Source organism: Salmo trutta, chromosome 33 (assembly GCF_901001165.1).
Source record: "Salmo trutta chromosome 33, fSalTru1.1, whole genome shotgun sequence".
NCBI lineage: Eukaryota > Metazoa > Chordata > Actinopteri > Salmoniformes > Salmonidae > Salmo > Salmo trutta.
In genome coordinates, this window is record NC_042989.1 from 10,935,475 (window position 1) to 10,955,658 (window position 20,184).

General features: G+C 42.5%; 1 protein-coding gene across 4 annotated transcripts in view; it reads left to right on the top strand.

The window, feature by feature from the left end:
• Positions 1-20,184, top strand: part of LOC115172389 (disheveled-associated activator of morphogenesis 1) — an 80,090-nt gene that overhangs the window by 41,141 nt on the left and 18,765 nt on the right. For all 4 annotated transcript variants that reach the window (XM_029729792.1, XM_029729791.1, XM_029729794.1 and 1 more), the window contains exons 3-7: positions 12,523-12,612; positions 16,998-17,069; positions 18,077-18,171; positions 19,401-19,734; positions 19,996-20,106. In XM_029729792.1, the coding sequence (XP_029585652.1) occupies positions 12,523-12,612; positions 16,998-17,069; positions 18,077-18,171; positions 19,401-19,734; positions 19,996-20,106 (702 nt within the window). The remainder of the gene's footprint in view (positions 1-12,522; positions 12,613-16,997; positions 17,070-18,076; positions 18,172-19,400; positions 19,735-19,995; positions 20,107-20,184) is intronic.

A 20,184-nucleotide genomic window follows, 5' to 3' on the forward strand; every position in this document is an offset into this window, starting at 1 on the left:
TTGGGTCATATTGAGTAGGCACGAAACGGAAGAAAACTGTCAAACGGGGAGGTGCCTTAATAGATGAGGGGATGTTGCCAACCATCCACTTAGTTCATATTTGAAAGAAGAAGAGTAATACAGGATACATAGAGAGAGCTGTGTTTTGTTATTTTCTTTTAAGTTATTTATTTAACTTCAAAGGTCAGCAGAAAAATGATTTAGGAAGCTCTCTTGTTATCTCTAAGTTATTTCAGTCCTCCATTCCTTCTGTTCGTCCAGTGGCGTAGTGGTGCCTGGAAAAGTGGGTACTCTAATTTTGCCAAGAATTCCTCAAATGGCCCGACCAGCAAAGGAAAGACATCCTGTCTTATTTATTTAAGAAACAGTGACATACACTCTGAATGCCCTAAAATTATGAATCCCTTATTGGTCTTTCACAGTCAGGCCAACTAAAGCTGTACTGTGCAAGTATGCTAATAGTAGTTTTACTATTGAAACAGGTTTTCACTCTCAAAGTAACACTTTTTTAATAGAACATCCAATTGTGTTGTTTTTCTAAGTCCATAACAATGCTTAAACCACATCACGAGACTACTTTTATTTTTGAGAGTACTTACCCTTTTAATTCAAGTGCACATGCACCTTGCACTGTGGTTTTGTTAGCAGTGTTTCTGTAGCACATGAGTTTGCAAAACAAATGGTCACTGGATTGATACAAATCATGATATCATTCTGCCAGGTATGCATAAGCTACTTTGTAGCTACTTTTTGGGAAAGTCTTTCTATCTAGCAGAAGACGGTTAGGCCTATCATTAGCATCGCGTTGTCTTTCCTGTTCCTTAAAACCTGTTGGGGACCTGATCCCGGTATTGGGATTTATTGTCAAGAGACCATGGCGGGAAATTCAAAACTGCAAGAATCTAATAATTTCAATTTCTCAAACAATCAACTATTTTTCACCATTTGAAAGATAAACATCTCCTAAATCCAACCACATTGTCCGATTTCAAAGAGGCTTTACGGCGAAAGCATAAAGTTAGGTTATGTTAGGAGAGTACATTGAAAATAGCTGTATGTAATGTTTTGTCAATTCAAAGACAGGCGTCACCAAAAGCAGATAACCAGCTAAAATTATGCACTAACCTTTGACAATCTTCCTCAGATGACACTCCTAGGACATTATGTTATACAATACATGCATTTTTTGTTCCATCAACTTCATATTTATATCCAAAAACAGCATTTTACAGTAGCGGTGAAATTCAGAATTTTTTTCCCCTCAAATGTTTCCGGTGAATCAACGTTACAATTTACAAAATTACTATTCGAAAACATTGGTAAATTATAATATTGTCATTCAAAGAATTATAGTTTAACATTTCGTAAATGCTACTGCATTGCCAGATTTCAAAATAACTTTACTGGGAAATCACACTTTGCAATAAACGGGGTGCTGTGCTAAGAACAATAGGCTAGGATATACAGGTTAGCACCATCTTGTAACCATCTAATATCAATAATACTATTGTCAATAATCCCTTACCTTTGATTATCTTCATCCATTGGCACTTCCAGGAATCCCAGGTCCACAACAAATGTGGTTTCTTTCGACAAAGTTCATAATTTATGTCCAAATAACTCCAAGTTGTTCCATGTTGTTAGCGCTTCGGTAGGCTACTCAAAAGTAGGGCGGGGGGGGGGAAAGTCCCGACGAAAAGTAAAAAAAAAAATCTATTTACGTTCGTTCAAACATGTCAAACGTTGTTTAGCATCAATCTTTAGGGCCATTTTTAACGTGAAACATCAGTAATGTTTCAACCCGACCTCTCCTGTGTCTTGAAAAACGTTTTTGAAAAATGTCTCGCCTCACATGAACTCACATGAATGCGCAGGTGCGCACAATAATGAAGTGACGACATCCCAGGGACGTCAACTTCTCTTCCTTGTCATCCGGTCTCTGTTCATCATAGACGCTTCAAACAACTTTATAAAGATTGTTGACATCTAGTGGAAGCCGTAGGAAGTGCGAAATTAATCCTTTGTCACTGTGTAATCTATTAGCAATGACTCGAAAAATAGTACAGCCACAAAATTCTAATTTCCTGGTTGTATTTTTCTCAGGTTTTTGCCTGCCATATGAGTTTTGTTATACTTACAGACACCATTCAAACAGTTTTAGAAAATTCAGAGTGTTTTCTATCCAAATCTGTTAATAATATGCATATCCTAGCTTCTGAGTTGGTGTAGGAGGCAGTTAAAAATGGGCACATATTTTTTTCAAAATTCTCAATACTGCCCCTTGTTTGAAACTTGGACTTTTTTACTTCATATTAATGTCTTGCCTTGGTTCAAAGTAGCCTATAGCCAAAATCCCACTAAAGAAATGTTGAGACAATTATTTTATAAATATTTCCTCATTATTTTGTAAAGACTTCTGTTCTATTGGTTTTCTTTCAACTTTCTTTCATTGTCTAACAGCCAAATGCTAGTCATATTCGCAACCCATGATAGTTGTTGCATCTTTAGATCTCCCCTCTTTCTACATTTCTAACAGATATTTCCATCTCTGTCCATTAAACTGCTCGCATGTGTGGTGCGAATTTTAGAACTGTGTTCTCCCACAAATTGCATTTTGGAACATTTGCGCAAAGGCCTATCGCAGTTTGCACAATGCTGCACCTAAAATGTGAAGAAATAATAGTTCATCAACATTTTAGGCTAAACATTCCGATCTGTTCCTGTTCCATCAACCTTATTAATTGATACGACATATACATCCTCGACATTATTTTTATACCCGTCATGGGGATTAAGAAGTGAGTATACGCAATGCCCACTGAAAATAAGTGGGTATACGGCGTATACCCTCCACTATATCACTGCGTCTGTCCGTTGATGCACCAGACAGTTATGTGTCTCTGACTTGGGGCTCCATAAGTCTCGCCTGGATAAGATCAGGCCTGTAGCTTGGCAGACCTGGAGAAGAGCTGTGGCATCTGGCAGTGATGTTTTCTCTCTGGTATGCCTGTTGTTCACACTGAACTATCTGCTCTGCTTTAGCTACTCTGTTTTGATGGGTTTTATCTTTTATCCACATTTCATGCTGTCTGTTGGTCAAAACAGTTTTTTTCTGCCTTTTTTTCACTCCTTCTCCACGTCCTCCACAGTCATCACTGTGCTGTTATGAGGAGAGATAGTTGACCTGTAATAACTTACACATCAAGTTGATATATTTGCGCCCAAACATCTGGTTTGAGAATGAACTGAGAGCTGTTGCAGTGGATAGTAGCCGTTTTACGGGCTCCTGACCAATTCTGCTATTTTGTGTGACCGAAAACAGCATCTGGAGATCAGAACAGCGATCACTAACCGGTTTCTACTTCAACGAGTCAGCAGCTCTGGACGTTCTGCATACTCCAACACGAGGCCCTAATCCCCAGTGGATGAGCTGGCGCAAAAGATGCAGACGAGCCGGCATCCAGACCAAACTTTGTTGACAAGTAAATAAACCGCCTCTAGGTACAGTCACTAGAGAACAAACTGGACGAGCTCCGTTTGAGACTATCCTACCAACAGGACCTGAAGAATTGTAATGTTCTGTTTCACAGAGTCGTGGCTGAACAAGAAGATGGATAATATACATCTTGTTGGCTTTTCCATACATCTTCAAGACCGGTTGGCAGCCTCGGGTAAGATGAGCGAGGGAGTGGTGTGTCTGTGTTAACTGCTGGGGCGCAATCTCGAATGTTAAGGAAGTCTCACGTTTTTGCTCTCCTGAGTTTAGAATACCTTATGATAAGCTGCAGACCATACTATTTACCAACATATTTTTCATAGCACTCTATTTATCAATGCAAACCAATGCTGGCACTAAGACTACACTCAACGAGCTGTATAGGGCTATAAGCAAACAAGAAAGTGCACACCCAGAGGCAGCTCTTCTCATGGCCGGTGATATTAGGTGCAGGGAAACTGAAATGTTTTATTTCATTTTTATCAAGATGTCATAAGTGAGACTACAGGCAAAAAAATTCTACATCACCTTTTCTCCACACACACACAAACGTATACAAGGCTCTCCCCTGCCCTCCCTTCGACAAATCTTACCATAACTCTATCCTCTTGTTTCCTGCTTACAAGCAAAAACTCAAACAGGAAGTACTAGTGGTCCGAAGTGGTCTGATGAAGTGGATGCTAAGCTACAGGACATCCGCACTGAGCTAAAGGCTTTAGCTGCCGCCTTCAAGGAGTGGGACGCTAATCCGGGAACAGCTACGACCTCTGGCAAGCTATCAAACAGGCAAAGCGTCAATACAAGACTAAGATCAAATCCTACTACGCCTGCGCTGACGCTCGTCAGATATGGCAAGGCTTGCAAACTAACACTGATTACAAAGGGAAACCGAGCAGCGAACTGCCCAGTGATGCGAGCCTAGCAGACGAGCTAAATGCCTTATATGCTAGCTTTGAGACAAACAACAATGAACCATTCATGAGAGCACCAGCAGTCCTGGATCATTCTCCGTAGCCGATGTGTTTCAAGCAGACCACCATAGGTTACCTTGGCGTTCTTGGGCACAGGGACTGTTTAAATTATTTTTGCCTCATAGCCTTGAAGTGCTTTGAAAGGCTGGTAATCACTCACATCAACACCATCATCCCAGATGTCCTGGACCCACTCCAATTCACGTACCGCCCCAACAGATCCACAGATTACGTAATCTTTATTGCACTCCACACTGCCCTCTCCCACGTGTACAAGAAGAACACTTATTTGAGAATGCTGTTTATTGACTACAGCTCAGCGTTAAACACCATAGTGCCCTCGAAGCTCATCACTAAGCCCTGGACCCTGGGACTGAACACTTCCCTCTGCATCTGGATCCTGGATTTCCTGACGGGCCACCCCCAGGTGGTGAGGGTAGGCAACAGCATATCCAACACACTGAGCATCAACATGGAGGCGCCTCAAGGCTGCGTGCTTAATCCCTTCTTGTACTCCCAGTTCACCCACGACTTCGTGGCTGCGCACGACTCAAACGCCATCATTAAATTTGCTGACAAAACAGGACAGTGGTAGACCTGATCACCGACGATGATGAGACAGCTTATAGGGAGGAGGTCAATGACCTGGCAGTGTGGTGCCAGGACAACAACCTCTTCCTCAACGTTAGCAAGAGTTGATTGTAGACTACAGGAAACGGAGGGCCGAGTACGCCCCCATTGAGAGAATCTTGACTGGCTGCATCACCGCTTGTTATGGCAACTGCTTGGTATCCGACGCAAGGTGTTACAGAGGCTAGTGCATACGGCTCAGTACATCACTGGGGCTGAGCTCCCTGCCATTCAAACCTCTATACCAGCCGTTGTCAGAGGAAGGCCCAAAACATTTTCAGACTCCAGTCTGAAATCATAGACTGTTCTCTCTGCTACCGCACGGCAAGCGGTACCGAGACACCAAGTCTGGAACGAACAGGATCTAGAACAGCTTCTACCCCCAAGCCATAAGACTTTTAAATAGCTACCCGGGCTATTTATCTAACTATTTGCATTGACCCTTTTTTCAGTAACTCTTTTGACTCATTACATACACTGCTGCTACTGTTTATTATCTCTCCTGTTGCCAAGTCATTTTAGCCCCACCTATATGTGCATTCTGTATCTACTGGTGCCCTGTGTTTTAAAAACATGTATTTAAACTTTATTTAACTAACGGAGGGCCAAGCAAGTCATTTAAGAAGAAATTCTTATTTCCAATGACGGCCAGAAAAAAGGCCTCCTACGGGGCTGGGAAAATACATCCAAGTTATCCTTACTCATTGTATATTTATCCCTTGTTATAATTATTTCTATATTTTTTTTATATTTTTCCCTGCATTGTTGAGAAGTTCCCATAAGCATTTTCCTGTTAGTCTGTCTGTTGTTTACGAAGCATGTGACAAATGAAATGCGATTTGATCCAGTCCAGATAGGAATTCTGATGCATTATAGGTGTTGTCATAGAAATGGGGTGTTGTCTGGTCACGCGTAATGTAATAATCCTTTGATATCCCACTTCGCAGCCATCCTGTCATGTCTGGAATCTGTCCAATGGAATTCTATGGGATGTCAGTAATGATGTGATATTGTAGGGACAATGGATGTTTGGCTGTAAGTGGTCATGATTGTTGACAGACATATAGAGGGACCAGACAGTGGATCAATGGCGCTGCAGGCTGGTTTAGATGTTGGGAACAGCAGACACATATGGATGGGGCATACACACACACACACACACACACACACACACACACACACACACACACACACACACACACACACACACACACACACACACACACACACACAGAGCATTCATAGCTGTCCTGTATGTCTCAGTTGATAGAGCATGGCGCAGGATCGCGGGTTAATTCCCTTAGGCCGGCCACCCATACGTAAAATATATGCACACGTGACTAAATCACTTCGTATGTGTGTAAACTCAGCAAAAAAATAAACGTCCTCACTGTCAACTGCGTTTATTTTCAGCAAACTTCACGTGTAAATATTTGTATGAACATAACAAGATTCAACAACTGAGACATAAACTGAACAAGTTCCACACATGTGACTAACATAAATGGAATAATGTGTCCCTGAACAAAGGGGGGGGGGTCAAAATCAAAAGTAACAGTCAGTATCTGGTATGGCCACCAGCTGCATTAAGTACTGCAGTGCATCTCCTCCTCATGGACTGAACCAGATTTGCCAGTTCTTGCTGTGAGATGTTACCCCACTCTTCCACCAAGGCACCTGCAAGTCCCCGAACATTTCTTGGGGGAATGGCCCTAGCCCTCACCCTCCGATCCAACAGGTTCCAGACGTGCTCAATGGGATTGAGATCCGGGCTCTTTGCTGGCCATGGCAGAACACTAACATTTGCAGGAAATCACACACAGAATGAGTGGCATTGTCATGCCGGAGGGTCATGTCAGGATGAGCCTGCAGGAAGGGTACCACATGAGGGAGGAGGATGTCTTCCCTGTAATGCACAGCGTTGAGATTGCCTGCAAGGACAACAAGCTCAGTCCGATGATGCTGTGACACACAGCCCCGGACCATGACGGACCCTCCACCTCCAAATCGATCCCGCTCCAGAGTACAGGCCTCGGTGTAACTCTCATTCCTTTGACGATAAATGCAAATCCGACCATCACCCCTGGTCAGACAAATCCGCGACTTGTCAGTGATTAGCACTTTTTGCCAGTCCTGTCTGGTCCAGTGATGTTGGTTTTGTGCCCATAGGTGACATTGTTGCCGGTAATGTCTGGTGAGGACCTGCCTTACAACAGGCCTACAAGCCCTCAGTCCAGCCTCTCTCAGCCTATTGCGGACAGTCTGAGCACTGATGGAGGAATTGTGCGTTCCTGGTGTAACTCGGGCAGTTGTTGTTGCCATCCTGTACCTGTCCAGCAGGTGTGATATTCGGATGTACCGATCCTGTGTAGGTGTTGTTACACGTGGTCTGCCACTGCGAGGACGATCAGCTGTCCGTCCTGTCTCCCTGTAGCGCTGTCTTAGGTGTCTCACAGTACAGACATTGCAATTTATTGCCCTGGCCACATCTGCAGTCCTCATACCTCCTTGCAGCATGCCTAAGGCATGTTCACGCAGATGAACAGGGACCCTGGGTGTCTTTCTTTTGGTGTTTTTCAGGGTCAGTAGAAAGGCCTCTTTAGTGTCCTAAGTTTTCATAACTGTGACCTTAATTGCCTACCGTCTGTAAGCTGTTAGTGTCTTAACAACCGTTCCACAGGTGCATGTTCATTAATTGTTTATGGTTCATTGAACAAGCATGGGAAACAGTATTTAAACCCTTTACAATGAAGATCTGTGAAGTTATTTGGATTTTTACAAATTATCTTTGAAAGACAGTCTCCTGAAAAAGGGACGTTTCTTTTTTTTGCTGTGTGTGTGCATACACACTACCGTTCAAAAGTTTGGGGTCACCTTGAAATGTCCTTGTTTTTGAAAGAAAAACATTTTATGTCCATTTTAAAATAATGTAAAATTGATCAGAAATATAGTGTAGACATTGTTAATGTTGTAAATGAGTATTGTAGCTGGAAACGACAGATTTGTAATGGAATATCTACAAAGGCGTACAGAGGCCCATTATCAGCAACTATCACTCCTGTGTTCCAATGGCACGTTGTGTTAGCTAATCCAAGTTTATCATTTTAAAAAGGCTATGTGATCATTAGAAAACTCTTTTGCAATTATGTTAGCACAGCTGAAAACTGTTGTTCTGATTAAAGAATCAATAAAACTGGCCTTCTTTAGACTAGTTAAGTATCTGGAGCATCAGCATTTGTGGGTTCGATTACAGGTTCAAAATGGCCAGAAACCAAGAACTTTCTTCTGAAACTTGTCAGTCTATTCTTGTTCTGAGAAATGACGGCTATTCCAAACTAGACACTCTAATGTACTTGTCCTCTTGCTCAGTTGTGCACCGGGGCCTCCCACTCCTCTCTCTATTCTGGTTATAGCCAGTTTGCTCTGTTCTGTGAAGGGAGTAGTATGGACAAAAAATATACCTTTCTTTCAAAAACAAGGACATTTCTAAGTGACCCCAAACTTTTGAACGGTTGTGTGTGTGTGTGTGTGTGTGTGTGTGTGTGTGTGTGTGTGTGTGTGCGCACACTGAGTATACTAAACATTAGGAACACCTTCCTAATATTGAGTTCCGCCCTAATCTATGAGCCTAATTAGGGTGTGGGTGGGCCTTGGAGATCATAGGCTCACCCACTTGGGAGGCAGCCCCACCAACAGGGGAGCCAGGCCCAGCCATTCAGAATGAGTTTTTCCCCACAAAGGGGTTTTATTACAGACAGAAATAATCCTCAATTTCATCAGCTGTCTGGGTGGCTGGTCTCAGACGACCCCATAAGTGAATAAGCCAGATGTGGAGGTCATGGGCTGGCGTGGTTATACATGTTCTGCTATTGTGAGGCCGGTTTTACGTACTGACAAATTCTCTAAAATGACATTGTAGGCGGCTTACAGTAGAGAAATTAAAATGTAATTCTCGGGCAACAGCTCTGGTGGATATTCCTTCAGTCACTAACTGCAGATTCCCTCAACTTGAGATGTCTGTGGCATTGTGTGACAAAACTGTACATTTTTGAGTGGCCTTTATATTGTCCCCAGCACAAGTTGCACATGTGTAATGATCATGCTGTTTAATCAGCTTCTTGATATGCCTCCCCTGTCAAGTGGATGGATTATCTTTGCAAAGGACAAATGCTCACTAACAGGGATGTAAAAAAAAAGTGCACAAAATTTGAGAGAAAAGCGCTTTTTTTGCATATGGAACATTTCTGTGGTCATTTAATTTCAGCTCTTGAAAAATGGGACCATATATACAGTGCATTCGGAAAGTATTCAGACCACTTTACTTTTTCCACATTTTGTTACGTTACAGCCTTATTCTAAAATGTATACAATAATTTGTTCCCCTAATCAATCTACACACAATACCCAACAATGACAATGCAAAAACAGTTGTTTTTTGTAAATGTATTAAATATAAAAAATGGAAATATCACATTTACACATGTTTTCAGACCCTTTACTCAGTACTTTGTTGAAGCACCTTTGGCCGCAATTACAGTCTCAAGTCTTCTTTGGTATGATGCTACAAACTTGGCACACCTGTATTTGGGAAGTTTCTCCCATTCCTTTCTGCAGATCCTCTCAAGCTCTGTCAGGTTGGATGGGGAGCGTTGCTGCACAGCTATTTTCAGGTCTTTACAGAGATGTTCAATCGGGTTCAAGTCCGGGCTAGGCCACTCAAGGACATTCAGAGCCTTGTCCCAAAGCCACTCTGCGTTGTCTTGGCTGTGTGCTTAGGGTCATTGTCCAGTTGGAAGGTAAACCTTCGCCCCAGTCGGAGGTCCTGAGCGCTCTGGAGCAGGTTTTCATCAAGAACCTCTCTGTACTTTTCTCCGTTCATCTTTGCCTCGATCCTGACTGCTCTCCCAGTCCCTGCCGCTGAAAAACATATCCACAGCATGATTCTGCCACCACCATGCTTCACTGTAGGGATGGTGCCAGGTTTCCTCCCGACAGGATGCTTGGCATTCAGGCCAAAGAGTTCGATCTTGGTTTAATCAGACCAGAGAATCTTCTTTCTCATGGTCTGAGAGTCTTTAGGTGTCTTTTGGCAAACTCCAAGCGGGCTGTCATTTGCCTTTTACTGAGGAGTGACTTCCGTCTGGCTACTCTACCATAAAGGCCTGATTGGTGGAGTGCTGCAGAGATGGTTGTCCTTCTGCAAGGTTCTCCCATCTCCACAAAGGGACTCTAGAGCTCTGTCAGAGTGACCATTGGGTTCTTGGTCACCTCCCCGACCAAGGCCCTTCTCTCCCGATTGCTCAGTTTGGCCAGGCGGCCTGCTGTAGGAAGAGTCTTGGTGGTTCCAAACTTCTTCCATTTAAGAATGATGGAGGCCACTGTGTTCCTGGGGAGCTTCAATGCTGCAGATTGTTTTGGGGTGACCTTCCCCAGATTTGTGCCTTGACACAAACCTGTCGCAGAGCTCTGCGGACAATTCCTTCAACCTCATGGCTTGGTTTTTGCTCTGACATGCACTGTCAACTGTGGGACCTTATATAGACAGGTGTGTGCCTTTCCAAATCATGTACAATCAATTGAATTTACCACAGGTGGACTCCAATCAAGTTGTAGAACTATCTCAAGGATGATCAATGCAAACAGGATACACTGGAGGTAAATTTCGAGTCTCATATCAAAGGGTCTGAATACTTATGTGAATAAGGTATTTCTGTTTTTACTTTAAATATGTTAGCAAACATTCTAAAAAAACTGTTTTTGCTTTGTCATTATGGGTATTGTGTGTAGATTGTTGAGAAAAAAATGTATATTTAGTAAATTTTAGTATAAGGGTTTAACGTAACAAAATGTGGAAAAAGTCAAGGGGTCTGAATACTTTCCCAATGGCACTGTGTGTGTGCCTTGATAACCGCTTTGCACACTCTTGGCATTTTCTCAACCAGCTTCATGAGGTAGTCACCTGGAATGCATTTCAATTAACAGGTGTGCCTTGTTAAAAGTTAATTTGTGGAATTTCTTTCCTTAATGCGTTTGAGCAAATCAGTTGTGTTGTGACAAGGTAGGGGTGGTATACAGAAGATGACCTACACTATTTGGTAAAAGACCAAGTCCATATTATGGCAAGAACAGCTCAAATAAGCAAAGAGAAATGACAGTCCATCATTACTTTAAGACATGAAGGTCAGTCAATTTCAAGAACTTTGAAAGTTTCTTCAAGTGCATCTGCAAAAACCATCAAGTGCTATGATGAAACTGGCTCTCATGAGGACCGGCGCAGGAAAGGAAGACCCAGAGTTACCTCTGCTGCAGATGATAAGTTCATTAGAGTTACCAGCCTAGAAATTGCAGCCCAAATAAATGCTTCAGAGTTCAAGTAACAGACACATCTCAACATCAACTGTTCAGAGGAGACTGCGTGAATCAGGCTTCATGGTCGAATTGCTGCAAAGAAACCACTACGAAAGGACACCAATAAGAAGAAGAGACTTGATTGGGCCAAGAAACACGAGCAATGGACATTAGACTGGTGGAAATCTGTCCTTTGGTCTGATGAGTCCATATTTGAGATTTTTGGTTCCAACCACCCTTTCTTTGTGAGATGCAGAGTAGGTGAGCGGATGATCTCCGCATTTGTATTTCCCACCGTGAAGCATGGAGTGGGGTGGGGGTGTTTTGCTGGTGACACTGTGATTTGTTTAGAATTCAAGGCACACTTAACCAGCATGGCTACCACAGCATTCTGCAGCGATATGCCATCCCATCTGGTTTGAGCTTATTGGGACGATTTTTTTTATTTTTCAACAGGACAATGACCCAACAGACCTCCAGGCTGTGTAAGGGCTATTTGACTAAGAAGGAGAGTGATGGAGTGCTGCATCAGATGTCCTGGCCTCCACAATCCCCCGACCTCAACCCATTTGAGATGGTTTGGGTTGAGTTGGACCGCAGAGTTAAGGAAAAGCAGCCAACAAGTGCTCAGCACATGTGGGAACCCCTTCAAGATGAAGCTGGTTGAGAGAATGCCAAGAGTGTGCAAAGCTGTCATCAAGGCTAAGGGTGGCTACTTTGAACAATCTAAAATAGATTTTGATTTGTTTAATACTTTTTTTGGTTACTACATGATTACATATGTGTTATTCCATAGTTTTGATGTCTTCACTATTATTGTACAATTTGATCAATCTACTTCCCATCTTACTCACAAAACCAGTTTGAAGTCAGAAAGCGGAACAAATATATATTTTGAGAAGTCACAAAGCCAAGATCATTCAAAAACACTATCAGCTTAAAATGATCGTAATACAGGTTTCACATCGATCAATAAATATTTATTAGTCCCTCTTACCACAGGTTCGTGACAGTGTCAGACACAGAGATGCCTAATAACCCTCTAACACAGTACTATGTTCCTCTTTCACCTTGCAGGATGAGCTGGACCTGTCAGGGAAACACCGGGAAGTCATGTTTGCCCTGCCAGCTGAGAAGAAATGGCAGATGTACTGTAGCAAGAAGAAGGTAAGTTTAAGGCCACTTGACTAGTAGTTAGTGTTAATGTAACCTCATCGTGTTTGGTTTCTGTTTGTATTGTGTCTGCGTGTGATAGAGAGTGTGTGTGTGTGCATCGCTCTTGCTCTCTGTGTATGTTAGCTACAGTATCAAGAGGGAATGTCTGCTGAGTGCTGCTAGTGTGTGGGAAATATTGTCAATTGAAACAAATGAGAGAGAGAGTGGGAGAGACTCAACACGAGCCCCCCTCCCTTCCCCCTCCAATCCCCATCTCCGTGCCCTTGCCCCAATTCCATTGAGTCAACACATCAAAGCCCTCCCCTAGTGTTGCAGCACTCTAATAGGAAATGAACCCTAACGTTGGGGAGTTGTGCTGTTCCTCATTAATGGATTGGATACATTTCCTGGAAGGACGTTCTCATCTGTCCTGGCCGACTGTAGCTGATAAATATGTGAATACAGAATCCTGGCTGTCTTGCCAGATTAAAGTACACACTGAGGTCCAGCCTGAATTTAAAATGGTGAGAAAAAATCAATTTAATCCAATCTATACCCAATAATAACAAAGAAAAAACATGTTTTTAGAAATTGCAAATGTGCTGAAAATGAAAAACAGAAATATCTATTTTGTGTAAGTACTCACACTCCTGAGTCAATACATGTTAGAATCACCTTTAGCATCGATGAGTCTTTCTGGGTAAGTCTCTAAGAGCTTTCAACACCTGGATTGTACAATATTTGCACATTATTCTTTAAAAAAATCTTCAAGTTCTTTCAAGTTGGTTGTTGATCATTGCTAGACAGCCGTTATCCAGTCTTGCCATAGATTTTCAAGCCAATTTAAGTCAAAATTGTAACTAGGCCACCAAGATGTTGTCTTGGTAAGCAACTCCAGTGTATATTTGGCCTTGTGTTTTAGGTTATTGTCCTGATGAAAGGTGAATTAATCTCACAGTGTCTGGTGGAAAGCAGACAGAACCAGATTTTCCTCTAGGATTTTGCCTGTTGTTTGCTCTATTTTGTTTATTTTTATCCCAAAAAACTCCCTAGTTTTTATACCCTTAACATGATGCAGCCACCACCATGCTTGAAAATATGAAGAGTGGTACTCAGTGACGTGTTGTGTTGGATCCAGGATATGAAGTTCATTTTTTTGCCACATGTTTTGCAGTTTACTTTAGTGCCTTATTGAAAACAGGATGCATGTTTTGGAATATTTTTATTCTGTACAGGCCTCCTCCTTTTAACTCTGTCATTTAGGTTGGTATTGTGGAGTAAGTACAGTGTTGTTGATCCATCCTCAGTTTTCTCTTATCGCAGCCATTAAACTCTGTAACTGTTTTAAAGTCACCATTGGCCTCATGAATAAATCCCTGAGCAGTTTCCTTTTTCTCCAGAAACTGAGTTAGGAAGGAGGCCTGTATTTTGTAGTGACTGGGTGTATTGATACACCATCCAGTGTAATTAATAATGGTCAAGGGGATATTCAGTGTCTGCTTCTTTTCTTTTTACCCATCTACCAATAGGTGCCCTCCTTTACGAGGCATTGGAAAACCTCCCTGGTCTTTGTGGTTGAATCTGTGTTTTGAAATTCACTGCTTGATTGAGGGACCTTACAGATAAAATTGTATGTGTGGGGTACAGAGATGAGGTAGTCCATTCAACTTATTATGTGACTTGTTAAGCACATTTTTAGTCCTGAACTTATTTAGGCTTGCCATAACGAATGTATTTAATACTTATTGACAGCTTTTCATTTATTTTTTTATTTGTAAAAATTTCGCCGAACATAATTCCACTTTGACATCATGGGGTTTTGTGTAGGCCAGTGACACAATACCTCTATTTAATCCATTTTAAATTCAGGCTGTAACACAACTAAATTTGGAAGAAGTAAAGGTGTGAATACTTTATGAAGGCACTGTAAACTAGAGGGTTTTATCTAGAGAGGCGTTACATGGAATTGACTTAATAAAGGAGAGGGTTTGACATAATGTGAGTTCCCCCTGGTCTGTAACAGCTCTGTAAGTGGTTGGTTTCTGCTGTCTGGCATGTCCTGCACTGTAAGACCTCGTTAAGAGAGAGAGAGTGCTGCCATAGAAACACCAATGCAGCTGCTGTCTGTTGATCAGTAGGCATCTTTCTTCTCAATGGTGGGCGCTGAGTGGCATGGCCAGTAGCCAATAGCAGGTGCAGGGCCCTCTGAGCCCAGGTAGCCCTTATACACTTCTTGTTTTTTACATTCCATTTCCTGTCCAGCTTACGCTCCCTCATTGTTCCATTACCGGAGTCAACGTCTTGTCTCATTAATTGCGTGGATTTCACCTTGTCTGGGATGCAAATTGAACACTGCTCTGTTTTTCACTCTTGTTGATCAGACAAGTGACACAATAGTGAAATTAAGCAATATTCAGTTGGGATTCCAGGGTAGATGTCATCGTCAGTTGGCCGGAACCTTCCAGCCATGATAACATCCAAGGTGGTCAATGTGGGATAGCAAGTGTGCTGTGTTCGCTGTGATGTTTTACTGACCAACAAAGCGAGCTCCAAGCTTACCAGTCTTCCAGTAAGTACTGGGAGATATAGCAGCACAGTGCTACATTTCACAAGTGGTCACTACTACTGCCCTCATTCCTGCTGACCCACTCTTTAACTCGTCTGCATGCTTCCCAGCCGAAACATTTCAGAAGAATTTGTGCATATATTATGACACCATTTTGTGATGTTTTTGTTAGTTTTTGACTTCGGTGAGGGTTTTTTCGGCTGTTCGGGCACACATTTTTTCTGGAGGCAAGCCCAAATTCGGAGCCAAAGTCTACGTACCTTAATCTGTGATTAGACAACTGTAGGGATTCTTCAGTAAAGTTTTCATGCACATTTGTTCTTTGAGAAATACTCCACCAAACATCTTAGATGTAAAATTGCACCATCTCATCGGCAAAAACATAAAAATGAATGACAGATTTCTTGAGTTATCTTGGATTAATACTGACTGTTTCGAGGAAGTGTATACTGGCTACGGCATCTCAAAATGGACAAACGGTACTATTTCCGCTTTTTTCTTGTTTTTCAAGCGAAGGTCTTTTAAGGGAGTATGCGAGCACACTCGTTCTATTTGGCTAGTTGAGTATGTCTAGGCACCAACCAAACTGAAGCATACTTTTTTTTTCTCATAAAGATCTACTAAACCCAACTATTTTAATACATTTCGGCTGCCTGAAATATAGCCACCTCTGAATATAACCTGGTTTCATCCTTATAATCTCATTGCTCATGTGATGAGGATGGATGGGAATCTGGGTAACTAACACCTCATCAGAGAGAGAGAGGGAGTGCTCCAGCTCCTTTGTTTTCACAGATTTATAGACCCCTTTAATCGGATATTGTGTTGACCATTGCTAAGCCTGTGAGAAAAGCCACACACTCATTTCACTAGCCCAGTCTTTGGTGTGCTGGTGTTAGTGTTTAGTTTTCTAGTCTGGGAAGCTTTGGGAAGTGTGGGTGGGCAGCTCACCCAGTAGCCCATTAAATCTGCTTACCTAACCACTCCTGTGGGGACTCAATAAAGGCTTCAATTATGAGGTGCCAGGGGACCGGACACTATACAGAACTAGGACACTGAACAGGAAGAAATAATTTCTCTTTTGAAATGATTGTGGAAGAATGTTTGAAAGAACTTGTGCATTGAAGGCTGGGCTTGATCCTGGTCAGTGTTGGCCAAACGTACGCTGTGATTTAAAGAGGAGCAGTAGCAGATTATAGGCTAAACATAGAAAATTACCCAATTGCAGTAAATGTACGATGGCATTATTTCAGATCATTAACTTTATACAATACAAATACTACCATCTGTTGAGAACCCATAACTAAGGAAGGAAAAGGCATGTACTGGACATTACTCTAGACTGTTCATGCTCAGCCAAAACCTAAGACAAAATGGACGACTTGAGCCTGCGATACACAGGGGATTTATAAGAAACCATGAGATTAGGCTGCACAGCAACCTTATACATTCTTTGAGACTGAGAGCCAGGTGAGAACCAGAGAGTACATATCTGGTGTGGTTGTTATGATCCCAAAGGGAGACTAGGCTGGAAATTAATGAGGGCAGTCCAGCTCACACACTCCACTGTCACTGGAAGGAGTTGAGCAGCAATTACATGCTAGTGGGTCAGGTTATATAGGGGTCATAAGGCCTTGGAGGTATTCTCTGTTCTCAGGCTATGCACTGTACTTTTCAGTACAGGGTTTGGGTTTTGTCTGGTTAATGATATGATGACATGATGGTCAAGGGAAATATATTAAACGTTTATGTGGTGTGGAAGGAATGTGTGTGTGTGTGTGTGTGTGTGTGTGTTTTATGTAACCCTTTGTCTGTCTGTTTTCCGTTTCAGGAGGGAGAAGAGAGCAAGGGTGCGACTAGCTGGCCAGAGTTCTATATCGACCAGTTGAATTCCATGGCTGCTGTAAGTATCCTTCTCCCCTCATCAAATACCCAACCTGTACTTGGCAAATATAGCTAACATTGCAGATGCAAAACAATAACGCACAACAACCAACCATGCAGACATGCTGTAGTGTAGACAGAGCCATGTGATTTTGGTGTTGCACTAGCCACTATATAGAGTAGACCCTCTATTTTATGGGTATCTCTCCTTGTAAAAGCGTATGGTCTGATGCTAAATCTGTTGAAAATTTGAGTAAATTAGGGGGTAATATCAATTTGTTTTATAGTTTTGCATGGAGGGTGGGGGGGGAGTCTGTGTGTGTCTCTTTTTATAATGCTACATATTTTTCACATATGTAAATAACTGTGAAACCCTCACAGTTTATATTAGGCAAATATGCAATATAACAATTTCCTTCTATTTAGCCTGGTAAATTATTGAGAACATATCTTTTTAAAATTATGAGCTGAAAAGGCTTGTCCACCTGAACATGCACTATTTGACAAGCTGATGACGTTAATCTATGGTCCCTTAATGGGATCTCACACCCTGGAGTTGTGTGTTAAATCTCCACATACTTCCTCTGGTTCTGATGTGGTAGGCCCGGTGAGGGATCCCGATAGGCTAATTTAGGATGTTTTCACAGGGCGGTGGAGTTACAGTAGCACTAGGGCTGGCAGGTGTGAGATTCTGGTTGGATCGCTAACTCCTTACTGTTACCACAGGGTGTAGCCTGCTTCAGACCGAGTAAAGGAAATGACCTCCAGTCATGTATCAGTGAAGGAGCTGCTGGTGGGCTGCTGGGATAATGGGATAAGAGCTGCCTGCTGGTGGTCTACAGCCAGGGATAGTAGCTTACTGAGCAGGTTCCTTCCCACCACTATGAATCATAGGTCTGGTGATCAAAGTTCTTATGGCCTGGGAAAAAAACAGAGAACCATAACGGTCCTAGAACAGAGCCTTGAAGGACACCATTTTTAGATTTAGTGAGCACATTGTCATTTGAGTCATCTTGTCATCACCAGAGAAAGACCCTTATTGCTTTGGAAATGGAGGATGAAGAAGAGAGGAACAAGACCATAGAGAGCTTAAAGACAGCTCTAAGGACACAACCCATGAGGTAAACCAGTGACACTCACACACTCATGCTCCTTTTAATCCTTACTTGTTCTCGTATGCATGCATTCAATTATGATGTGGGCTATGTATGTGTTTGTGAAACCGAAGGCCGAAACTGAAGAAAGAGATACCCTTAGATCACATGATATTGAGTTTCCTTCTCTTTTATGAGATATTAGTTATGATAGACTCATATTCTATTTCGAGCATAAGTCATAACAGATTTTGGCCGAGAGTGATTTAGTCTGCTATTTTCACAAAGTAGGTTGGGTTAATTCACGGTGTTCAGTCTCCAAGTCCATTCATCATCATTAGAGTGACCTAATATGATTAATCACTAGACTAGACTTTGTGTTGAGAGCCATTCAGACCCAGTTCCAGTCCAAACACCACTGCATTAATATGATATTACAGCACTATAGACCACACCGCATAGACTTTCTGACACACACATGCACACACACGCGGGCACACATGCAAGCACACACACGTGAGGTAAAATGTCTTCCCCTTAAGGTCCTCCAGAGGTTAGGTCTCCTTCTCACCTTTCACCTCTAACCCCTCCCAGGGGTCATGGTAGTTTATCACCAATGAGCTCTCTCTGTTTTCCTCCATGCCTGTTTTATTGTGCTAAATGGCGCTTGGCTGCTGGCTAAAGATGTTTATTTGTCCTCTGTTCTTGTTTTCATGGAATGAAAACTGCAATTCCACTTGCTTACATTGAACACATATGCACACCGAAAGCACATGCAAAACACACGTGTGCAAACTCTTAGTTTTGTTAAACAAAGTGAAGTTACTGTAGAGGGCAACAAAGTGATCGAACTCTCTATAAATATAATTTTGTCAATTTTCATAGAACACATGGTCACCACACTATTTTACATTTTATTTATATATATTTTTAATTTAACCTTTATTTAACTAGGCAAGTCAGTTAAGAACAAATTCTTATTTACAATGACAGCCTACCCCGGCCATACCCGGACAACGCTGGGCCAATTGTGAGCCGCCCTATGGGACTCCCAACCACGGCCGGATGTGATGCATTCTGGATACGAACCAGAGACTGCAGTGACGCCTCTTGCACTGAGATGTAGTGCCTTATACCGCTGTGCCACTCGGGAGTCTCAAAGGGCTCTGGTCAAAAATAGTGCACTACATGGGGAATAGGGTGCCATTTCAGATGCAGTCTGTCTCTCCTTTACCCTCAATCCTCTTCCTTTAAAGGTTTGTGACGCGGTTCATCGACCTGGACGGTCTGACTTGCATCCTGAACTTCCTGAAGAGCATGGACTATGAGACCACTGAGTCCCAGATCCACACGTCCCTGATTGGCTGCATCAAGGCCCTGATGAATAACTCCCAGGGCCGCTCCCACGTGCTCTCCCACACAGAGAGCATCAACATCGTTGCCCAGAGCCTGGCAACTGAGAACGTCAAGACTAAAGTGGCGGTGCTGGAGATCATGGGTGCTGTGTGTCTGGTGCCAGGAGGGCACAGGAAGATCCTGGAAGCCATGCTGCACTATCAGAAGTTCGCCTGCGAGAGGACTCGCTTCCAGGTGGGAAGACAGACACCTTATCCTCATAGACACCACTGTGGCCCAGTGTTCAATTTAGCTTTTCACACTGTAATGTTTTAGCCCAAGGTTTTCCTTAACCTTGTGTTAAGACTGTGCCAGAGATATTGCATGGTCTTATTCATTTAACGTTTATAACTTTCTGGTGTTTCTCTAATTAGTGTTTACGACCACAGTAATGTTTTTCTTATGATCATATTACTGATGCTTACTCCTTATTTCTCCTCGTTTCTCCTGTTTTAGACCCTGCTGAATGACCTGGACAGGAGTACGGGGCGCTACAGGGACGAGGTCAACCTGAAAACAGCCATCATGTCCTTCATCAATGCAGTGCTTAGTCAGGGAGCAGGGGAGGTGAGTACTCCTCTTCCTCTAAGTCTTTGTCTTCTCATGGTCCTGTTGGTTGTCTTCAGAGAGTCTAACTGCTATGTG